General features: G+C 35.3%; 1 protein-coding gene across 4 annotated transcripts in view; it reads right to left on the reverse strand.

The window, feature by feature from the left end:
- Window positions 1-19,284, reverse strand: part of LOC123561122 (hemicentin-1-like) — a 52,272-nt gene that overhangs the window by 24,266 nt on the left and 8,722 nt on the right. For 3 of the 4 annotated variants that reach the window (XM_053516638.1, XM_053516640.1, XM_045353318.2), the window contains exons 5-6: window positions 17,341-17,688; window positions 14,527-14,832 (exon numbers count right to left, since the gene is read on the reverse strand). In XM_053516638.1, the coding sequence (XP_053372613.1) occupies window positions 14,527-14,832; window positions 17,341-17,688 (654 nt within the window). Of the gene's footprint in view, window positions 1-7,829; window positions 8,115-9,150; window positions 9,364-14,526; window positions 14,833-17,340; window positions 17,689-19,284 lie in introns of those variants that run through there. The other variant, XM_053516639.1, reaches the window with a different exon arrangement.

Below are 19,284 nucleotides of genomic sequence, written 5' to 3' on the forward strand. Positions count from 1 at the left end.
GGTTGCGTTTTTTATTTGTGAATTTTCTTTTTAGAATTTATTTAATTAATACTTCATTCTTTTCTGTAGTTACTGAAATACAACTATAAATCATATAGTAGCTCTCACTGTTTCAAGAAGTGAGCTTATTCATTTAAAAATGGTCACTGCTATGGAACTACACTTGTACGCGACAGATCATAGGAATAAAAAACATATGCTCCACGTATAAAAATGAAAGAAAAATACATAATCTTAAAGAATTATTTTCCAAACAAGGAATGATTTAGCAAAATCCATTGAAATGAGATGAAATGTATAGTGGCATATTTCTGCCACGTGATAGCTAGGTAGCTATCGCGATAATAATGTAAACTTTCCAGGAAATGTGTTGGTTTTTTTTTTCTGAAAAAAAAAATCAGCACTAAATGATATTTTGTGAAAACATTTTAGCGCAAAATTTCGCGTTAATGCTCGAGACTGCCACGAGATGCTTGGTAGCTATCACGATAATATTCTAAACTTTTAAAGAAGATTGCGTAATTTTTTGAAAACATAATCGCAATAATTCATTTTTTTCCAGATATTTTTATTGTTTTCTGAAAACATTTTTAAAAGCGCAAAATTCCGTTACTGCAACGTCACAGCTGCTAGATTTGTATAAAAAGAACACGATGATATCAATCAGTTATTGGCGCCAGACTTTTAAGTTCGTAGTCTACAGTATCTACTGCATGATGGTGGTTAAGTTCAGTGTTAAATTAAAGGGTTCAACAGTGTTCCATCGATTCAGTAGCGTGTATTTATAGTTATCTTGCCTCCTGCAAGTTTCTTGCATTTCTATTGGTCAACAGGCGTCACGTGGAGATAGGATATATTCCATATCCTGCTAGTATATTTCAGATATGAATTTTGATAATAACAAAATGGCTGCCACACTGCTGGCGTAATTGTATCATGTCAGATTATTTATTAGGTAGCAGGGTACACTTCGAATTTGGCCCCCGTCAATATTTGTTATAATTAGAACTTCGTGATTTTGGATGTCTGTAAATTAAGGTGAGAGATAATGATTGTTAATTCTTTAGAAAATTTATACAGCCGACACATGTAAAATTCTGATGTCAGTTGTAAAACTAACTGCTGGTAGCTTTGTATGAATCATTGAGGCACCTTTTCGCGGAAAATTCAAATCACGGAAGGGTTCTGTGTTTGTTGATTGATACTCAGGAACATTTTCGCTATTTTGTGAAAAAACGAGCTGGATGGGCCCCCATTCCGTTTATATCCCGAAGTTCAGCAAGGACTATTAAATTGAGAAATGCAACAAAATTGGGCATTGTTCTTGCAGCGGATCATTGCAGGCTGTTCAAAAAGTGCAAAATTGATGATTTTGGCATGGTATTTTTCATGGATGGTGTAACACTTTCGTTTTGATAGCTTTCTTTATTCTTGTATGAGAATCCTGATCTTGCCATTAATTAAAAGCACAAAACATGCAGGCAATTTATTACATTACTGCTCATGAACAGACTCGATCAAACCGAGTCTGCAATTTTCACTGTTTGCATTGTTTTCGGTGCTTCCGAGGGATCTACTTTCCAGATTTTATAAAATGGCCACCCTGATGCAGCTTATAAAGGAAGTGCAATATTGCGACTCGCGACATGTAAGACTGTCCGTGCCCAAAATTTTCGAATCTAAGTGTACCCTGCTACCTTAGCTCCAGTGATAGTATCGTTTCCGAGAGTAAATTTAGTGTTTTCATGCCGATTTCATTCTGCTTAAGTTGAGGCTCATGAAGTTTGACAAAAGTTAGCCGTAATAGCGGAATAACTCTGTATGGGATACACGGACGTTGGATTTCTTGTTAAATCATCGTAGAATTGACATATTCATTACTCAGCAGTTTGTTGTAGGATCATTTAATCTACGTGCAAGATAAATGATTTAACAGGAAACGGGATGAAAGCCGAAGTATCAAGTCATTTGTGATATCGTGAAATCTGGTGACTTTCGAAGGGATGAAACAAGAAGCGTTTTTAGTATTTATGATCTAAACCAGTTCATAACCTGAGAAAATGAGTTTTTGTGTTTTGTGATGTAATCAAAACACAGGTCATTGTGCATTTTATGGCTGGTGTAAATCAACTATAAACAAAACATGATGACCAAACAAATGATTGTAGGATTCCAGTCTGCACAGTGCACTGTAAGTAGCTTTGTTAATTTACAAAATGTGTTGATTATAGCATGTAAGTAAAGGGTAGTCGGCAAGATAAAATCGTTACACAGCTTGTTGGTGACAGGATACGGGATATACGCTATCTCGAAAATCTATATCAGGCTCGAGCTTCGCTCTCGCCTGATATGGATTTCCTCGACAGCGTATATCCCGTATCCTGTCACCAACAAGCAGTGTAACTAATAATATCAAAATGGCAGCTCTTTGCACTAAATGCAAATATATATCGAGATAATATGGTCAAAAATATTTCAAGGAAACTTTTCAGAAAAGTTCGAAATATCAAGATTTCTTTTTCTAGCTCATAAATGGCAGTTGTGGGCACTTACGCAAAAAGTATCAAGATAATAATGTAAATTATCGCAATAATATTTGCAGAAAACGTTCGACTTTTGGGGTAATCTTTTCAGAAAACTTCGCTTTATCACGATAATTCTTTTAATTATTGCAATAGCTACCTAGCTATCTCGTGGCAGAAATGTGTCACCATAGAAATGTATAGAAAAATTGTTGTTTTTCTTTTAATTGTAAAATCGAACGCTACGTTTTATATGTTCACCCATTACTGAGGCACTCATGAAAATATTACATCGTTACGGTGGCACAGAGGTGACATCCGCAACACTTTATTTATACAGTGGCCACAACTTAGTAAATTGTGGCCACAACTTTGTAAATCGTTGCCACAACTTAGTAAATCGTGACCTCAACTTAGTAAATTGTGGCCTCAACTTAGTAAATTGTGGCCACAATTTAGTATCTCAGCCAATCGAAACTATAAATAGATGGATAGACGGACGGACAGATGAATAGATTGGATGGTACCTACGTCCCTACCTACTTATTTATTTGTCTGTATTTCCGTCCGTCTCTTCCATTCCTGTATCACACTTTGCAGTGACGTAAACATTTTTGTGCGTCCATTTCGTATGGTTGGTGATTTCTGCCATTTTGCATTATCTCCCCGCAACCCTGTTGAGCGAAAACGCGAGATTTAACAAGTTAAAATGCGGGGACGCAGGTTGAAAACTCTCTATTTTAGAAGGGACGCGGGGCGAAAACACGATAATTACAAGGGTGTGAGAATAAATAACTGCTATGTCGGGGATGGGGAGCGGAAACATGATGATTAGCGCTGCTTAAACGTAGTGTTCTCGAACCGCGCCCTGACATTTCAGTTGCTAATTATCATGTTTCCTCGCCTCGCCCCCGCTAAATAGCGAGTTATCGCCCCGAACCCCTGCCATTATAAATTGTAAATTTCACGTGTTTCGCTCGCAGTGGTCACCAGGCGAAAAATCGCTATTAAACGTTTAAGCAGCGCTAATTATCGTGTTTCGCGCCCCAGACATACCAGTTACTAAATCTCCCTGGCGGGGTTTTGACCTGCTTTCTGGACATTTGAACTTGTTAACTCTCGTGTATTCTCTCGATGGGGCCGAGGGACGAAAATATAATTTAATAGGGCAAAAACGCGGAATTACAGAATTAGCCAATCGAAAAGACTGTTTTTTCTTTGCTGCTGTATAGGAGTGCAAAATAGGAGCGCACAAAAGTGTCTACGTACCAGCAAACGTTAAACTGGAATAAAAGATAGATAGATGGATGGAGGGACGGACCGATGGGCGGATGGATTGACGGACGGATGGTTTGGATGGTACCTACCTATCTACCTATTTATTTGTCGTTCTGTCCGTCTATTTATCTTCCATTCCTGTCTAACCCGTTGCAGGGACGTATACACTTTTATGCACGTCCATTTTGTAAGGATGCTAAATTCTGCCATTTCGCGTTTTAGCCCAATTAAATTATATGTTCACTCCGGGGCCCCGTCGAGCGAAAACACGAGAATTAACAAGTTAAAATGTCAAGAACGCAGGCCGAAACACCGCAAGGGCGATTTAGTGACTGGTATGTCTGGGGCGCGGGGCAAAAATACGATAATTAGCACTGCTTAAGGTAATAGTGATGTTTAAAAAATGGCATTTGCTTGGTATATACTTACAGTTGACCGTGCTTTGCACTATGTTGCAAATTTTTAAAAACTTTTACCGTGCCGTTTTTTATAAATTTTGTGTAATTTATGGTTTTTCCTCAAGCTCAAGTACAGACAAATTTCAAAGTGGCAGCCTTCATCCAAAATGTTTGCAGAGAATTCATTATACCATTATGTTTTATGAAAGAAACATCAAACTATTGGTAAAAACAATTATAAAACTTAAAATAAAACAGTCAATATCATTTTTTTTCTGGGGTACCTCAAGTAAAGGGATTTAATGAGACAGAATTCTAATTTCTACATTGAAAAATTAAGGTCAAATCCTGCGGGTCTGTTTTGAATTTTGCTCACTTCATTCAAAAATACCCTTGGGGCAGAAGTAAAACCTACCTACATTTCTTCCACAATATGTAATCTAAAGAATGAAGGCAAAATAGAGAACTTTTACCACATCTAACTCAATATTTTTAAAGATGTCTAACTCTACCCCTTCTGTTTCAGAGGTAAATTCACTTTGAACAGCAAGAAATCGCTTATCAAAAGAATATTTTACACTTTTGTACAATGAGTCAAAAACAAGTATTGAAAGAAGTAAAAAGTTACTAGAAAAAAAGAAAAATAAGGAAAAAAAATGTTGGTCCCAGTGAGGCTTGAACCTACGCCCCCACCCAACCCTGAAAATTGCAGATAAAGTAGGTTTATCGTAGGAATTGAATACTCTTCAAAAAGGGGGTACTCTGTTATGGGTCTAATACCTTAAACGTTTTTTATAACGAGGTTTCGCCTGATGACCGCGCCGAGCGAAACACGTGAAATTTACAAGTTAAAATGATGGGGGTTCGGGGTGATAACTCGCTATTTAGTGGGAGCAAGGAAACATGATGATTAACAAGATCGCGGGCTGAAATTTGGTAACTAGATGTCGGGGCGCGGTTCAGAAACACTACGTTTAAGCAGCGCTAATTATCGTGTTTTCGCTCCCCACCCCTGATATACAAGCTACTAATTCTCACCCCGTGACCCCGGTAATTATCGTGTTTTCGCTCCGCTTCCCCACTCAATAGAGAGTTTTTCAGCCTGCACCCCCGCATTTTAACTTGTTAAATCTCGTGTTTTCGCTCGAGAGGGTCGCAGGGAGATAACGCAAAATGGCAGAAATCAGCAACCATACGAAATGGACGCATAAAATGTCAATGACAGGAATGGAAGATAGATAGACGGCCGGAAGTGCTGACAAATAAATAAGTAGGTAGGTACGTATGTACCATCCAATCTATTCATCTGTCCGTCCGTCTATCCATCTATTTATAGTTTCGATTGGCTGATATACTAAATTGTGACCACAATTTACTAAGTTGAGGCCACAATTGAATAAGTTGTGACCACAATTTACTAACTTGTGGCCACAATTTACTAAATTGTGGCCACAAGTTACTAAATTGTTGCCACGATGTACTAAGTTGTGGCCACGATTTACTAAGTTGTAAGTTGTGGACACATGTTACTAAATTGTGGCCACGATTTACTAAGTTGCGGCCACAATTTACTAAGTTGTAAGTTGTGGCCACAACTTAGTAAATTGTGGTCACAAGTTACTAAATTGTGGCCACAATTTACTAAGTTGTGGCCACAATATAAATAAAGTGTTGCGGATGTCACCTCTGTGCACCTTTGTGCCACCGTACATCTTACATTCACTTGGAGGAGATTTCAATCATACACTGAAATAAACAAATATCTTCGATTGGATGGACAAGCCCCCTCACAATAAATTCGTTTATACACGGAATACAATAGCGGCATTTCCATGGTAAAACAAAATAGTAAAAGTCCCCGTACTTCTGTTTGTGGATTGTAACCTAATCTGCACTAAAATACAATATGAATTAAATTTTAACGTTATTTATGAGAGAGGTAATGCTGCTGAAGCATGTATAGGTAATAATAATACCGTTCATTAAATTAGTATCAAAATGACTACGTGTTCTAGCAAACTGTATTTTTAGCTCAACGCTCGATGTCCGTCGGCCGTCGTCTCTCTATCAACATTTAGCTAATGTATGCGATAGTGGCTGTATTTTTCAATTGATCTTCATGAAATTTGGTAAAAATGATTGCCTTGATAAAATCGAGGTCAAATTTGAATATGGGTTATCTGGGGTCAAAAACTAGGTCATTATGTCAAATCAAAGAAAAACCTTGTGTATGCGATAGATGCTTAGTTTTTTAATTGATCTTCATGAAATTTGGTCAAAATGATGCTTAAATAAAATCTAGGTCAAGTTTGAATATGGGTTATCTGTGATTAAAAACTAGGTCACTACGTTGAATCAAAGAAAAACCTTGTGTATGCAGTAGAGGCTGCATTTTGCATTGATCTTCATAAAATTTTGTCAGAATGATTGTCTTGATACCGGTAAAATCAAGGTCGAGTTTGAATATGGATTATCTGGAATCAAAAAGACGGTCACTAGGTCAAATCAAACAGAAACCTTTTGTATGCTATAGATGCTGTATTTTTTTAAATTTATCCTTATGAAATTTTGTCAGAATGATTGCCTTGAAAAAAATCTAGTTTGAGTTTGAATATGGGTTATCTGGGGTCAAAAAGTAGGTCACTATGTGAAATCAAAGAAAAAACTTGTGTATGCAATAGAGACTGTATTTTTCAATTGATCTTCATGAAATTTGGTCAGAATGATTGCCTTGCTAAAATCTAGGTAAAGTTTGAATATGGGTTATCTGGAGTTTAAAACTAGGTCGCTAGGTCAAGTCAAAGGAAAACCTTGTGTATGGTATTCAGGCTGTACTTTTCAATTGATCTTCGTGGAATTTGGTCAGAATGATTGCCTTGATGAAATCTAGGTCAAATACAAATATTGTTTTGTTTTCTGGGGTCAAACACTAGGGCCCTAGGTTAAATAAAAGAAAACCCTTGTGTATGCAATATGGACTTCATTTTACAACGGATCTTCATGAAATTACGCCAGACGTCAGAATGGTTGCCTTGATAAAATCTAGGTCATGTTTTAATATGGGTAATCTTGGGTCAAAAACTAGGTCTCTAGGTTAAACCATTTTACACCTGATAATCATGAAATATGATCAGAATGTTTGTCTAGATTAAATCTAGGTCAAGTTTGAATATGGGTTATTTGGGGTAAAAAACTAGGTCACCTGGTCAAATCAAAGAAAACCCTATTGTATGCAATATGGGCTGCATTTTACATTGGATATTCATAAAATGCAGTCAGAATGGCTGCCTTGAAGAAATTTAGGTCACGTGGGGCCTACAATTAGGTCACTCTGTCAAATCAAAGAAAATACTTGTTTGAGAATATTTGTTGTCATGAAATCACTAGGTCAAACATGTTTACACTGTTATGGTGTGTTTCTCATGTGAGCGACCCCAAGGGCCATCTTGGCCCTCTTGTTTAAATGTTGCAAACGGTACATTCACAGCTTTACATGGGAACTTTCAGTTATCTCTACGAATGACACAGATAAAGTGTAACAGAGATTTAAAACGTATAGACCAATGAAAATATAGGCATATATATCTTAAAACAGTATTCGTTGAGTTTTGTATGGATGATGTATACATACATTCTATCTTGAGATGAACAGACGAACTCAGATAAAAATTGTTTCCACATCTGTAATATCCCTCATCTGATATTCTTGTGTTATGTATGGTCAGATTGAACGACAAAGTACCCCTTGTTTCTTTATACTTGTTCCGGTCTTCTGGTTTCACAGCAGTGCCATTTATTATGAAGGCATCGGTTGACTTATACCAGGCTGTAGATTCAATTTCGGAATCTACATCACATCTAAGAACTGTCTTATTTCCGCACTTCCCGGCACTTGGAACATTCAGAATGACTAAACCTGAAAAATGAAATAAAGGAACAATTGGTGTGCGATTCCCTTTAGATAATAATAATCATAACATAATACACAACAAAGACACAAAGGTATAGTGAATAGACCATAAATATAATTAATGTCTTCTACAAATATTCAGTTTACAATTCAACTCAAAATAATCCAAACATTTATTCATTGTCTTAATTCCTTCTCTTATGTTGCATCTTCTCTTGTTGTTCCTTCTCTTGCATCACAGTCAAAGGAAAATGAATGAACCGTGTCTTAGCAGATACTTTTTAATGTAGACTATAATGTTGATTTGGTTCGATAATCTTTTGTGCATCATATTAGGTATTCGCATTGAATACTTGAGAGATCTTTGATAACAACTTCTCTGAAAGTGCTAACCGTAGGTTGACAAATTATAGTAAATAGAAAAAGTGGGGGAAAAAATATCTACCAATACGGCAAAACTGAAAATTTGATTAAGCTATTCATGGGCGATGGTGGAAATGCTTGTTGCAGTCCGCACCTTCTAGCGCCGGGTTGAGCAGAATTAAATATGTACACCTGTTATGAGTACAAAAATACAATTTAGAGTCACCAATGTGTTCATACGACGGTGTACACGAAACCTGCATTAAATTTATTGTCAAAAGGAAGTAAAACAAAATTTATGAGGACTGGTTTAAAATATATTTACCTTGTATAAAAGGAAGAAAAACGGATAAATTTGGCAACTTTAAAATTTCAGGTTAAAATAAAACAACAACATTTGTTTAGCAAGTAATCGTTTCCCTTTTCTAAGTCAGTCTTTTTTAAATATATTAATCAGAGCTAGTAGTAACATTAATTACATTGATCTCTACCGAAATAAAATAATGGACGATAGGAAAGCTTTAGGATTAAATGAAATATATCTGAAATTGTAGACGTTCAATACTAGTACGGTCAAAAGGGTGATTTTCAAAATGAATTACGATTATCTTGACATAAAATGCATAATCTATTAATCTTTATTTATTTTATCTATTATCAATAGAAGATATTATCTTACCTTCCAAACGAGAAATAATTAATCCAAAACTTATCATCTTTACCAAAACGTCCATATTTATACAAAACTACCGGGTTTATATTCATCACAGTTTAAATCAAATTTTAACTGTGTAAAATGTTGAATTATTGAGGTAAATCAGCTTATACCTAACTTTGAAAAACGTCAAAAGGTATGTTAATGTAATACAATAAAGTATGACATAGATCCTTGATTAAATAACTTGATAACATATGATACCTAAAAATAGTGGTAATTAGGTACCAAATAATTCTGTAAGGTAGTACACAAATTCAGATCTAAAAACAACACTTCAATTATTAGTATAATGGTTAAAATTCTCGAGTTTTTTTTTTCCACTATATTTGCTGCTGTAAGATATATTAATAAAAAATCTCTATTATTTTCTCATGAAAAAAAAAACTTGGCTTAAACTTGTGTCAGTTTAAATGTAAAAAATTTGATTAGCGACTAAAAAATTTTATTCAACAGAAGTATCTATCTTTCCTTGATAAAAAATGTTCACCTGGCGATGTAGTTGTAATCGCGGTATTCATAGATACTTTCGATATTTGATTAGATCAATGCGCCTTACCTTTTACACTTGTATGATTGGCCGACTACCATGCAAAACAAATTGAAGTTTTGAACCAGCATGATAATCTTAAGATACCGTGATATATGTCTAGATATGTACTGCAACTATTCAGAGACGTTCGCATGAAGATTCTACATACAAAAAGAGACTTGTTCCCTCTGCAACAAATAAATAATACATGACAATGAAGTTCATACTCAAGAATATTGATGCTATTTGAATGGAAGAAGTACCAGTTAGTGTAAGTGTGCAGTGTGTATTCTACTGGATAAACGTTGAAGTGTCCGCATGAATTTCAATTCAGATCATAAACAATCAACATCTGTCTATATACTGTGTTAACCTTTAGCTAGCCTGCTTGCGGCAAGTAATTCTGCCTTTGCGACCAGTGCAGACCAAGACAAGTCTGCACATCCGTTCACTATTCAGTCAGTAAATTTTCAGTGGACACCCCTTCGAACAATGAATTTCATTGCCCAAATTGAATGATAGACCAGTCCGTTTTAGATATTTAGCAGTGTAAAGGTTAATATAAACTGTATGACCTCGTATGAAATTATCAACAAAAAGGCAAATATGCAAAATGAGTAAAATCTGCATTTTTAAAACTGAGTAAAAGTTGGATTAGGAAGATAAATAATATGAATGCAAACGGAATGTCAGTTTAACTGGCAATATAAAAGTACTCTGTTGCTAATTTACAATGGTATTAGATACTTGTATCAGTAAATAAGATAATATATATAAAGATCCCGATACCGATTTAATTACAGAAAGAATGAGTAAATCAGGCAAAGCAATGACCAACTTGACACGAAATTCAAAACACTTTCAGCTCAGTGAGTAACAGAGTATATAAGGGAAGCGATGGTCTAATGGTTTAGGTATCGGCCGCTCAAAGATCGTGAGTTCAAGCATTCTCATATGGGATGAGTACTGTTTTATTGCAAGGAAACGGACTCGAGACTGGTTCAAATAAGCTTGAAGTTTCCACGACAATCGAGCTTAAACAAATTAGTATTAACTAGAAGTGGTATTTGAGACATTGATTTGAATGTATTAGCATGCACATTAGACTATATAGTCCACCTTTCCCGTGAGAAGGTTTTACCTTAAATATCTTTAAAAAATAAAACAGTACAACAGTTTTCTGTTATCACGCATTTTTTTTTAACTCCTGGGTGACAAGATCTTTTTAATTTTTATATGATATCTTGATAAGTTTTTGACTTTCTTGTCAAAAAACTATTTTGGTAGATTATTTTCCGTTTTAAATTACAGCCATTTTTAACACCGTTTATTAAAAAAAATCCATTTTATCTTTATATATGAATGGATTGTTATGGATATTTAATACATGTAGTTAGCAACATGTCCACACAAAATATTTCTTACATTTCTAAACAAAAATCGAAATTGGGATTTTGCACATTTTATATAGTGGAAGAAAACATGCATGTTTGGTCATTCATTAACATTATTTAAGATAGTTAAAAAATCAAAAAGCTTCTATCACGGCTATTGGAGACAACGTTAGATTGACTGCAAAATAAAGCCGGAATTTATGAAAAACCCTGTCATGGATTAGATCAAACAGTAGTGAGAACTAATCACGTTCATATACATAGTCACTTACAAACCGTAAATTTTAGAATAATGTAACATCTTTTTATACTAAACATATAATTTTATGTAAATTTATGTTCTCTTTAAGAAATAAATACTTTTAATTTTGGTGGGTATTGTCTTGCTTAACATAACGCCTCACTGCTTATCCACACCTGTAATTGTATTTATATCCGTATCACTTTAAATACTAGTCTGACAAGTTTTAATCCCACGGGTTTTTCATGGGCAAATTTAGTGCAGTGACAAGTACATTCTTTATCTGAAATCCGTAGAGGACAGATCGTTTACAAAAATTCCACCCTTCCCATTACCGTATCTTTGTTGTTTTAACATATTTCTGCCGTCAAGTTTAATTTATTTCAGGGTCATAATGGTGTACCATACTGCTGAGCCCTGCTACAAATCTACTGCTGCGCCAAACATGTCACGCCGCTTCGGTAATCTACGTTATACTGGTGAACAAACTCTTTACATTGCGTCAGTGTAAACTCAGTTGTGCTAGTATGCTTCTGTTGGTACATTTAATCATCATGGAACAATACGGTTGAATGGAACCGACTTGATTTTAAACTGCATATATTCATCTATAAACATTTCGAATGTTACTATTTTTTTTTTTTTGGTACTTTATGGTTCTTGCTTGCTTTTGTTAAATTTGGTTTAAATTTAAACACGAAGTTTTCATCAATTAGCTCGGGCTATAGTTCATTCGAGGTTTACAACACAAAGCGATAACATGCAGGTTCGCCAAATCCTGGCATAGTATTTGCAGAAAAATGAGGAGATGGTCTTAATGTCATTTATTCTGTAAAAAAACAACATAACTGAAATATTTCTGTAAGAAATTCATCGATTTATAATTTGATGACAGTTCACGGACATTACCTAGTTTTTTGTTTTTTTGTTTTTTTTTCATATTGTTTTTGTTCTGTTTGTTACATTTATTTTACCTACTAGAAACATTGATGTTAGTAAATACTCGGAAAGCAGGGGGTGGAGAGAGCCTTTTCGCTGGTCAGAGCCTCGGATTCTCCCTACCTCCCCCCCCCCCCATATATAAAAATATTATAAAAAATTAGAAATGAGTTAGGGTTGAGGCAGCCGGCTCGCAGCTTACGATTAACCTGTCTTTCTGGGTAGATTTAGATGAAATTAAAAAAAAAAAAGCGTTTGCACAGTAGGTGTATGTGTATATAAACTTGATTTTATTAGTGAACATACATTAATTTTTATTAGTAAATATATATTTTTTGCATTGATTTGATTTCATCATTTTAGAATTATTTTATTGTCGTGACTTAAATGGCACTTACAATTGGTGATCTTTATTCGGGGTATAGTAAAGAAAGTCTTCTTTATCAAAAGGTTTGGCTCAAGTCAATTCTAATTTCATTTTAATTTTTGTCCGTGTTGTGAGCAATGTTTGATGATCCACAAAATATTTTATTATTGTATACTACGGCAGTATCAAAAATAAATGCTCACTTGTCTAGGTTGACCTTCCCGTATCTGCAACATCGCGCTCGGTAGGTCATCTCTTATTATTGGTGTTACTGGGCGGGCGCCCTTTAACCGTTAGAGGGGGCCTTGACCATGTGGTCGGCCATTCACCTGGTCCATGGATTGACTGTGTCTTATACAATCAGGGTTGTTCAACTTATCGGCCATACGATTATTAGTGATCAGTCGAAAGTTGCATTTATCATATGTACGTGTAGGTCCGTACATATTATATATAATTTGTGGATCACTTTGCTACAAACCTCTAACACATGGGTTATGTTGAAACAAACATGTAAATTCCCCCCCCCCCCCCCCTCTTCCCCCTGTTTTTCTTACGTTTCCAGTCTGTCGGTTAGCTCAGTCAATCGCTTGGATGGATTATATATTATTAATTGTAGCATAGTTTGCTATAACCATTCCCTCGCACCGGGTCCGTTTGTTCATCTATTATATTAAAAACAAATTTTTCAATATTTTATTTTGTTTTGTGCGTTTGTTTGCTGAAGGCTTTCTTAACTTACACCGGATTTTATTTTTGAGTACTTTATAAAAATATATTTTAGAGAATATTTGAAATATTAGACTGAAATATAATATTTTCACTGGCAAAGTGCTACATCTGAATACGGAAGAATATCAAAAATAAATTATAGAGAATTGTTATCAAAATATGCTTCATTAAAATCGAAGAATATACATAATTACTGCCCGGTACACTTCCGAAGAATCTGCTTATATATTTTATTGTTCTCAAAATATAATAGGAATTTATATATCTCAGAGATATCAACAGTGAGACGACTTGATGTTGGGCTAACGTCATCATATTGCACGTGAAGTAACGCGAGTGAAATGTGTAAAAATTGTTAAATCAATCAAAAACAAAAAATGAAATAAATGAAAACGGAACATTTTCTCTCGTATCTGCACTGCTTGTGCAAATATTGCATCTGGTTTTAAAGAAAGTTCGATAGTGCAGTGAAACGAACGATATATTGATATATCATCCGTATCATTTAAATCTTTATGCTAATCTTATATGTTGACTGTCATTCCAGTTGCTCATAATATTTGTAATAATCAAGACGGCAGTTTGTTTCTTCTTTCGACACCATACGATATAAACAAAACCTTTTTAAATGTAATTCTTAATTCACCATAAGTTGAGTGTTCATACTGAAATTTTTTAACATTTTATTGGCAAATCAGAAAATCACTTGCCTTTGGCCATTTACATTGTAATAGAAAAATGCAAAAACACAATGTACAGATCATAATAATATATACATGTACACATAGATAACAATACTTTTACTAGGAAACAGTAATATTTGACAGGGTATTGTTGCATTGAAGCAAAGCTTCTTATAACTTTTATAAATATTTTATCTTTTATAAATTTACAAATGTTTAAGAGATGTTTCTTAACATTAACAATATACCTCACGCTTTTTATCTGGTTCATGATTAAATGATTTATGAACTTAAAAAATACAAAAATAGATAGGAGTGGCAAAATTCTATTTACATACGCAGCAAAAACAATGTTGATCAAATTTTCATAGCAAACCAATAAAATAAAAATACTGTCAGATATATCATTAACAAAAACTTTTCAAAGGTGCACAAAACAAAACTGAACTTACAGTTAACATTCAGTTTAACTGATGTTGTTTTCTCTGATGGACTGATCAAGGCTGGATGAGTAACTATGCATTGTACAGTATGTCCATTATCTGCAGATGTCACCTGTCTTCTAAATAATGACACGACTGTATATGTTTCTGAAGTCGCATCAATGGTGGATGTCACTTCACCTGTAGTTGTTGATCCCTGGTATGACCAGGACATATTGGCAGCAGGTCTACAACCAGTCGTATTACAGCTGACCTCTACAGTATCTCCAGAAGACACTACTTTTGCCTGTACTGCTACAGGCCGACTAGGTCTTACTGACCAATAATATTTAAACAAAATATCATAAACACGCGCAATTTTACAAAAAAGAGGCATGGTTATAAATGTTTATGCATTCTGAAAATGTATCTGTTAAGGTAAACACAGTCGGTGATTACGCCATCTCGTAAGGCAAATCGACATTCCTCGGATGCATATATATATATATATATATCGGTGAAAACCGGAGAATGCCGACATGGCATACCGAGAATAGGTAATTTGCAATTTGTTGTTATGGGTCCACTGAATAAAGAATTAAATATATATTACTTTTGAACAATTGACTGACTTGGAGCTGAGGTTAATACTACATGCAAATGAATAGATGTGGTATCAATACGCCACAATTGTTCAGTCTAATGTGTCTGTTATTTTCATGGATGAAAACAAAAATAAACAAGAGGACCATGATGGTCCTGAATCACTCACCTCTTCCCACATGACCCAGTTTTGAGTATGACATCGTTTTTTCTACTATTTGACATAGTGACCTAGTTTTTGAGCTCATGTGACCCAGTTTTGAACTTGACCTATATATTATCAAGATTCCGGTCCAATTTTCATGAAGATCCATTGAAAAATATGGTCTCTAGAGAGGTCACAAGGTTTTTCTATCATTTGACCTATTGACCTAGTTTTCGAAGGTACGTGACCCTGTTTTAAAATTTAACTAGATATCATCAAGGTAAACATTCTCACTAATTTTCATGAAGATCTCATGAAAAATATGGCCTTTAGAGAGGTCACAAGGTTTTTCTATTTTTAGACCTACTGGCCTAGTTTTTGACCGCACGTGACCCAGTTTCGAAACTGACCTAGATATCATCAAGGTGAACATTCAGATCAATTTTCATGAAGATACATTGAGAAATATGGCCTCTAGAGAGGTCAAAAGATTTTTCTAATTTTAGACCTACTGACCTAGTTTTTGACCGCAGTTGATCCAGTTTCAAACTTGACCTAGATATCATCAAGATGAACATTCAGACCAACTTTCATACAGATCCCATTAAAAAGGATGGCCTCTAGAGAAGTCACAAGGTTTTTTTTATTATTTGACCTACTGACCTAGTTTATAAGGCACGTGACCCAGTTTCTAAACTGACCTAGATATCATCAAGGTGAACATTCTGACTAATTTTCATGAAGATCCATTCAAGGGTGTGGCCTCTAGAGAGGTCACAAGGTTTTTCTATTTCAAGACCTACTGACCTAGTTTTTGATCGCAGTTGACCCAGTTTCAAATTTGACCTATATATCATCAAGATAAACATTCAGACCAACTTTCATACAGATCCCATGAAAAATATGGCCTCTAGAGAGGTCACAACGTTTTTTCATTATTTGACCTACTGACCTACTTTTTGAAGGCACGTGACCCACTTTCGAACTTGACCTAGATAGCATCAAGATGAACATTCTGACCAAATTTTATGGAGATCCATTCACAAGTCTGTCCTCTAGAGAGGTCACAAGTTTTTTCTATTTTTAGACCTACTGACCTAGTTTTTGACCGCACATGACCCTGTTTCGAACTTGACAAGATGAACATTCTGACCAAATTTCATACAGATCCCATGAAAAATATGGCCTTTAGAGAGGTCACAAGGTTTTTCTATTATTTGACCTACTGACCTAGTTTTAGATGGCACGTGACCCACTTTCGAACCTGACCTAGATATTATCAAGATGAACATTCAGACCAACTTTCATGAAGATCTCATGAAAAATATGGTCTCTAGAGAGGTCACAAGGTTTTTCTATTATTTGACCTAATGACCTAGTTTTTGATGGCACGTGACCCAATTTCAAACTTGACCTAGATATCATCAAGGTGAACATTCTGACCAATTTTCATGAAGATCTCATGAAATATATGGCCTCTAGAGAGGTCACAAGGTTTTTCTATTTTTAGACCTACTGACCTAGTTTTTGACAGCACGTGACCCAGTTTCGAACTTGACCTAGATATTATCAAGATGAACATTCAGACCAACTTTCATACAGCTCCCATGAAAAATATCGCCTTTAGAGAGGTCACAAGGTTTTTCTATTATTTGACCTACTGACCTAGTTTTTGAAGGCACATGACCCAGTTTCGAACTTGATCTAGATAGTATCAAGGTGGACATACTGACTAATTTTCATGAAGATCTTGTGAAATATATGGCCTCTAGAGAGGTCACAAGGTTTTTCTATTTTTAGACCTACTGACCTAGTTTTTGACGGCATGTGACCCAGTTTCGAACTTGACCTAGATATCATCAAGGTGAACATTCTGACCAATTTTCATGAAGATCCCACAAAAAATGTGACCTCTAGAGTGGTCACAAGCAAAAGTTTACGGACGCACGGACGGACGACGGACGACGGACATCGCGCGATCACAAAAGCTCACCTTGTCACTTTGTGACAGGTGAGCTAAAAAGAACACTATGAAAAAGAAAAGAATTACAATCCGAATATCAGGATTGCTTTTTTTATTTTAGTAAGATACTCACGTCTAAGATACAGTATGACTGATTTATTATTTGATCCCCTATGGGCAGTATCGGCTTGTGGGTAGTACGATCTACAGATCAATGTAGTCCTGTCATCTGACGTTGAAGGTGTGAATTTATATTGTAGCGTGACATTGTATGTACCATTGCCCAAAAAGGTACCGGTACTTGTAGATGCAATTTGGATAGAGCTGGATATACTGTTACTGTACCAGACAACAGTTGGTGATGGATATCCTCCAACTGATGTGCACTGTATTGTCAAGGACTGTCCTTCATTACCGTAAATAACTTCTCGATTATCATTTAGTTTTACAACGTTCGATATTGTAGGTGTCTGTGGAGAAACTGAAAATAAGCTAAGATGTTAAAGGATGTTCATCTTTTGAAATTCGACCACAAAAGAATCATAAGATGTCTCGGTGCTATTGCAGCGCATTATGTTGGTGTTTTTTTTCGCACAAAGGCTACCACAGTATTGTAAGGGAGAGTCACAGTTGCCTTGAGTGAAATGGCAGACGTTTGTGTGAAGACAAAAACGGTAAGGTTAGATAAAATAAAACAAATAAGGAATACATTTATATTTCTGTAAACGGTCTAGCTGAGTTTTATCATAATGGTAAGAATGATGGGGTTGTTCGAGACTGAAACTTTGCCTTTGAAGTTTTTATCAAGATAAAACAATCATTATTTGATCCCCTTTGATAGACTTTAGAAATTTATGCATTATTATGACTGGCGAAAGAAGTTGATATTTTACTTTAGTTTAGGATAACGTGAATCACAACTGTTATACATTGTAAATTATAGTTCAAACATTTAATGAACTGAAATATAGAATTCATTTATTACTCTTATTAAAGCATTGAAGGAATTTGTATGGCTTCACGTACTTGAGATGTAGTATTGAATAGGTTTCGTGAATAGAACTGATTTATGCTTCGCAACGTTTGACAGACCGGAAAGTTTCATTTCAAAACATATCAAAATAATTATACAAGAGGGTCATGATGACTCTTGATCGCTCACCTGAGTAATATGAGCTACATGTTTCAAATGTCAAACTGATGATTTTTAGAAATTTTTTTGGAAGATTTTCCGATGTACAATCAAGTAACCCCTGGGGCGGGGCAAATTTTACCCCGGGGGTCATGATTTGAATAAAGTTTGTGGAAGTCTACTAGGCAATGTAACATATCAAATATCTAAGATATAGGCCTTCTGGTTTATTTTTAGCAAATTTATGAAGATTTCCCTATGTACAATCAAGTAACCCCTGGGGCTGGGTCAATTTGACCCTGCGGGAGGGGGGGTGGCGGTCAAGATTTGAATAAATTTTGTAGAGGGCCACTAGGCAATGCTACATGTCAAATATCTAAGCTCTAGGCCTTCTGGTTTATTTTTAGAAAATTTTGCAGATTTTTCTATGTACAATCAAGTAACCCCATGGGGCGGGGTCAATTTGACCCCGGGGTCATAATTTGAAGAAATTTTGTAGAAGTTTACTAGGCAATGCTACATGTCAAATATCTAAGATCTAGGCCTTCTGGTTTATTTTTAGAAAATTTTTGAATATTTTCTTATATAAAATGAAGTGACCCCTTGGGCAGGGGCAATTTTGACCCCAGGGATCATGCTTTGAACAAATTTGTAGAGTTCCACTAGGCAATGCTACATGTTAAATATCTAAGCTCTAGGCCTTCTGGTTTATTTTTTAACATTTTTTGAAGATTTTCCTATAGAAATCTATGTAAAATCAAGTGACCCCTGGGGCAGGGTCAATTTTGACCCGGGGGTCATGATTTGAACAACTTTAGTAGAGGTCTACTAGGCAATGCTACATGTCAAATATCTAAGCTCTAAGGCTTCTGGTTTCTGAGAAGAATATTTTTTAAGATTTTCCTATGTAAAAATCAAGTGACCCCTGGGGCGGGGTCAATTTTA

The sequence above is a fragment of the Mercenaria mercenaria genome, chromosome 10, assembly GCF_021730395.1.
Source record: "Mercenaria mercenaria strain notata chromosome 10, MADL_Memer_1, whole genome shotgun sequence".
NCBI lineage: Eukaryota > Metazoa > Mollusca > Bivalvia > Venerida > Veneridae > Mercenaria > Mercenaria mercenaria.